Consider the following 5,859-nt stretch of genomic DNA (forward strand, 5'->3'; position numbering starts at 1 on the left):
TAAGTAAAATCTGTATCATTACAGTGATGTTTAAAGACTGAACTAATAAAGAATTTAAAATACATGATAAAGTAGAAATGTAAGATATTTAACACTAGCTGTTCATACTTTAATTTTAGCACTTGCAGCTTGATCAGTTCTCTCACTTCGTTAATGAGACAGCTTATGATACATGGATACTCCATATACTCGAGCAATTTCCTCTTTTATCTACTTGAACCAAGCATGTCATTTTGCCTCATTCTCAGAATAGATATCTAAGATCATTTGACTGTCCTGATTATAGTAAGCAGAAACAAGTAACTGAGTAAGATTTGAACAACAAAAAAAACTCATCAATTTTCAAGTTCTCATAGAGGGTCTAAGACACAAATATTTCTTGTTGGAAGAATTTCCTAGAGTATTGGAAGAAGTTCCAAGAGAGGTCAAAGTATCTGCTTTCACAGTGAGAACATTAGAAGATTTCTCTTTCAGAAATGCATATTCCCACTTGAAGTATCCACAGCTTTTCTTACTACTTTCATGCTTACCAACAGGACAACAAAAAAATGCTTTGCCATGATTTGGACCAGTATTTGAGACATACAATCTTTTAGCTCTTCGACCACAATTACACAGAGGGGGGGTTGGTTTTTCGTTTTTTGCAGCTCTTACAGATTGATTCAAATTGACTGTGGAGTTCAAAATGGCAGGAGACACTTTGGACAAGTTTGAACTTCTTAAAGGTAAGGAATGATTAAAAGACTCAGTCTTCTCTGTATATATAGCAAAAGACTGTTTTTTTGCAGGTGGATACATTTTTGGACTCGTTGGCTTTCTTTTAGGAGCCTCAGAAGGAGTGGAATGATTTCCAGTTAATGCTGAGTGAAATGAAGTGGCATTTACCTTTGAAGATGGTAATTTGAAAGCAGAAAAATCTGAAGTCTGCCTTTGGACCATTCCTACATTATAGATCGTAGTATCAGAACTTTTGTAAACAATAGACTTCTGAGGTTTCACAGGTACAACAGTTTTCCCCAAACTTTGGAGATTTGAACTCAAAGCTGATACTCCAGAAATTGTAGTTGAGTCATCTTTAAATTGAACATAATCCAAATTGTGTTCATACTGTGATTCTGGTATTAAAGCTACATCTTCCCAGTCAGTCAGCAGAGATAAACAATCAGAACTAGTACTAATATCCTCATCTGATACATTAACTGAGGAGATGGTAGTGGAGACGAGTACTAGTCCTGATCCATGTACTGGAGTGCTATATTTGGCAGGACTCATCAGATGCCCATTGTTGACCCCTTTCTGAATACCTGTACAGCGAGATAGCTGTGGCTGTCCAAGACGTAGAGGAAAACTGTCAGCAGATGCTGTTAAAGAGCTTTGGGCTTGATCATGTAAGTCAGTCCTTGAGCTGCTGCTAGACACAACATGGATGTCTGCAGAGAAATTGACTGTACTTTTCTCCTGTTGTTCTTCCGTTTGTACCTTAGAATTTATCATAACTCTAGTAGTACTGCCATGGTTTTCCTCAGATGGAGAGCTTATGTTACGAGTTGTTTCTCTAGATGTTACAGGTCTGCTATTACTTCCCAGGGAAGTCTTGTCAGTGAAGTTTATACTTGGTGTTCTGGAAATCAGGTTCTCCTTTGGATGTGCCTAGGGAGTCCACAAACAAATGGAGATTTAGGGAAATGAATACCCAGAAGTAGAAATCAATGTTCCAAATTAATAAGCCTGTTAGCTTATTGGTGTTCTGTTCAATTCATAGTTAGGATGCTGGATTGTTTATCTGAATAGCTCACCTTTCATTGGAAAGATGTGAAAAGGTTACTAACCTTATCCAAAGATTTAGTAACCTTCAGCACACACCCATCACAAATCATCCTCCAAGCAAGATGGGCAGTATTCCGAGAATCATCCAACCCTTCAAAGAATGGTTGTATTAATAGTCTTCCTTTTAAACTACTACTGGGGATAGTTATTATTAGGAGGAAAAGTGCATTCAGGTAAGACAAATAAATAAAAGGGATTCACAGAACTTTGACACATGATTTTCTACAGAACAGTTCAGAAAAGGACAGTGGCAGTACAATTCCCTTTGCTGAACATCTAATGGTCATCTAACCAGAGTTTAATGTTGTTCATGATTGTAAGTGATAAAGCACAGATTTTAATATCAGATTTATATTGTGATAATATTCTGACATTAATAAGTTGTCCAGAGCTATCCAGTACGATCAAGTTTCCTCGATTCTTCCTTGATTTCCTTATTCTTCCCCCACTGTTTATTTTGCACCCTAGTAATTTAAAGTTTGACTGTGTTTTGCAACATACATTTAAAGTACTAGGCCAGATTTCAGAAAAAAAAAAAAAAGCATAAACTTAGAGATGATAAACTCTAATCTTTGAAGCATCTAGCCTTTCTTATTTTGATGTTTTTGTTGAACAGAGCATTATGTAACTTGAAACAGTTACGGTAGTTATTTAGCTTTATAAGATATCTGTATTAAAATAAGCATAATATTATACTTGCCAGAATGCTCCCGTCCTGCAAAAGTTATTCCCAAATCCTGCAAAGCACCTTTTAACCCTTTAGGCTTCCTATTATAGAATAGCTAAGAAAAAAATGCAGGTGATTAATACAAAGCATTTCAAAGCCTCTTCACAGTGAAGTAAAAAAGATTTCAGAGATACATCTCACAAGGTCATTGCGCAAGTCAGGTGTCTTTGTTTTACAGTTGGGGTAAGTTAAGCTTAAGAGTAGTAACTTGCCCTATAACAAATCAGAATAGAACAAACCAAGAATCCCCTTCTCTCAGTCTTAAATTAATCCATTCTATTTTAGCCCTGTAACAATTCAGTTGAACTTTATGGCTTACACAAAAACTGAACTGAATAGCCTTGAAGAATACATCTATAAATAATACCTCGGTAATATTTTACTATATTACAGCAAGTGCTGTAGACTGCAAGAGTATAGGTATTAATACAATTGGCACAGATGCCTTTTAAATGAGAAGCAACATATTGCTACTCAGTCCAGGGATCTCATTGGATCACAAGGAGGGGAATATTCACACTGTTTATTTTTAGAGACCTAATTCTGCTGCCTACATTAGAAGCTTAAGTGCTGGCATTGGTGAACAGGTAAACTCCTGGATCTTTTTGAAGTTTCCCCTAACTACACAGGGGAAACACAGGTGCTGTTAGCCCCTACATTAGCACTCTAAAGATCCAAATACCTCTCAAAACACGCATGTTGCAATGTTAAACAAGGACTACATAATACACATTCATTTTTTCAATATACCTTCACATTAATGTAAAATATATATTCATTTTTTCAGTATTACTCATGCTATTCAGAATACACTTATTAGTCAAAGCCCAGTTCACATGCTGGAGCCACTCTCTAAAAAGATAAGGATTACTATCTTCTACACAGCAAGATAGGGCAGTAATGAGAGCATGAAAAAAAGGGAAGTTAAAGCAGCAAGTAGAGCAAAAAATTTCAGAAAAGGAAAAGCAGCTGGAAAAAAATTCTCCTAGGATTATCACTTATTGCAGTGTCATTTAGCAACCATCATCAGTTACCAAGTTGTTTTCCTAGAATTAAGATTTGTATTAAAATTTACATAGTTCTAGGGCAGGGACTTTGACACTGAGTAATAGAAACATATGTGGAAAGCAAACAAGTGGCTAACTAGTCAATAAACTCATTTTATATATATATATATATACAGCATTAGTTTCTAACTGGATACAATTAGCCTTGAGGTGACAATATGGGTAGAAGTAATCCACAGTACTGATTTTCTCACTCTGTATGTTGCTTTGAGATCAATCCAGGAATTTAAAATGTCAGGTTTTCGCAGCTGCTTCCTTTTACATTCATAGTGCAAACACACACCGAGGTCCCAGTCTGCACAAAAGAACACACACAAATAAACTTTTCATTTTTAGTCCTGGTGATTACCAAACAGGTATTTATTATATCTGAAGAAAGTAGAGGTTACTGAAAGCACTAGACAGTTCTGCAAGAAGTAATGTGACCATTTACAAAATAGTGCATGCAGAATATGAGACATTTGTTTAATTGGGCAGGTAATCAGTAACATTACATCCATCAGTAAAGAACTGGCCTAAACTTGGCTTAAAATCTACATAAAGGGACAGAACATAAACATACTAGTAGCATCCTGTACTGCTGGACAGGAAATACCAGGTAACAATATGAACTCTTTCCAGGTGAAAAGTACTAGGGCTGTTTCAATCAAGCATCAGGACAAGTGAGTGACCTTGTAATGGGTTAAGATCTTAAAGATATCATTAAATCATTTAAGCCCATAAGAATGTTGACAAAATACACTATATGTAAAGCAGAAAAATGAGGTAAGTATTGTAGACCATAGAGACAAAGATGTAGTGAACATATCAGAATTTAATATTTTTTCAAATTTTCAGTCTTATCCTAACATGATATATCTTTAATACCTAGTAACAGGATTTTGGACAGACAGGTGTAAGAGAAATTGGAGAGCATCTCACTAGCACCACCAAACGTTCATTTTTTTGTGTCTGTGCATTGCTCCACAGTAAAAGCAAAGGAAAATTGTATTTACCTGTCCAAGTAACAAAGGTACACAGTTTTGCTTCTGACGTAGAATGATTTGGAATATCTGAATTGAATAGAATTTTCTTCTCCTTTTGTATCTTTTGAATCCATTTCAAAAACTGTGATAAGCAAATATTTAGAGGGATCCCTTCATCAACTTGATTCTTTATAAAACAGAACGAGAAGTGTATATAAAGATGTTAGTACGCACTGAAATTAGTCTGAGGCTTACCTCTCAAAGAATGATGCGTTTACTGTACAGTCTCTAATAATGGATTTCCTGTACATAATCTAGGAAATATTTCCTCTAACCTAAGATCCTAAAAGACTCGAGTGAAATTAAAGGCCTCTTTAGAATGCTACTGTAGGTCAGTTATACCTGTGTTATGCCAGTCAGTTCTGTACAAAATTCGGAGAGAATAGGGTGTTCCTGAGGCTGGACATAGGTGTGAAATTCCGATTCAATCTCTCCTGTCGCCGTGTTTAGCAGAACTGCTGGAAATTCAACTGCGACAAAAAAAAAGAGAAGCAAACAAACAAAGGAAAACCAGCCCCGCAGCCGGCGAGCTGCCAGAAGAGTTAACGCAGGTCGCAGAGCCGGTGAGTTTACGTTAATCAGGGGCAGAGACGTCACGAACTGAGGCACCGCGAGGAAGCCCCGGCCTCAGGGCGCCTCCTGGGGCTCCCGCCGCGCCCCCCGCGCGGCACTCACTGGTCTCGGGCCGGCGGCGCCCCGCGTCCCGCCAGCACGTCGCCTCCAGGTCGACGACGGTCACGTAGCCGAAGCGCTGCCCCGCGGCCGGGCCGGGCGCCGCCCGCGCCCCCGCGCTGCTCCGCGCCAGCCCCAGCTGCCTGCGGAGGGCGGCAGCGGCGTCGGGCCAGGCCGGGGCCCGCCGAGGCTCCCGCCAGCCCGGCCCCCCAGCGCCCGGCCCCCCAGCGCCCTCGCCCCGTCCCAGCCCCTCGGGGAGCCCTAGCGGGGAGATTGCCTTCCCGCGGCGCGGCCCGCACCTGGCCAAGCGCTTGGTGGCCATGGCGGCCTCCCTCAGCGGCGGCGGCAGCGGCCCGGGCGCGCGGCGGCCATTTCAAACCTGCCGCCGCCGCCGGCGGCCCCGCCCCCAATCCGCGCCCTCGGCGGATCGGCTGCTCCGGCCTGCGCGCGCGGCGCCGGGGGGGTGGGGGCTGGCTCGTGCTCGCTGCCATGCGGAAGGAGGCCGCGCGCGCGCGCGCCGCCGTCAGGCGCGAGTAGTCGC

General features: G+C 41.0%; 1 protein-coding gene across 1 annotated transcript; it reads right to left on the reverse strand.

The window, feature by feature from the left end:
• Positions 1-45: 45 nt before the first annotated feature.
• On the reverse strand, positions 46-5,640 carry ERI2 (ERI1 exoribonuclease family member 2). The gene is made up of 8 exons (XM_062588411.1): positions 5,618-5,640; positions 5,322-5,461; positions 4,989-5,116; positions 4,617-4,773; positions 3,816-3,916; positions 2,528-2,609; positions 1,830-1,918; positions 46-1,650 (listed from the first exon to the last, which is right to left on the reverse strand). The coding sequence occupies exons 1-8, from the start codon at positions 5,638-5,640 to the stop codon at positions 343-345; spliced, it is 2,028 nt and encodes a 675-aa protein (XP_062444395.1). The 3' UTR covers positions 46-342.
• Positions 5,641-5,859: the final 219 nt, after the last annotated feature.

The sequence above is a fragment of the Rhea pennata genome, chromosome 15 (genome assembly GCF_028389875.1).
Source record: "Rhea pennata isolate bPtePen1 chromosome 15, bPtePen1.pri, whole genome shotgun sequence".
Taxonomy (NCBI): Eukaryota; Metazoa; Chordata; class Aves; order Rheiformes; family Rheidae; genus Rhea; species Rhea pennata.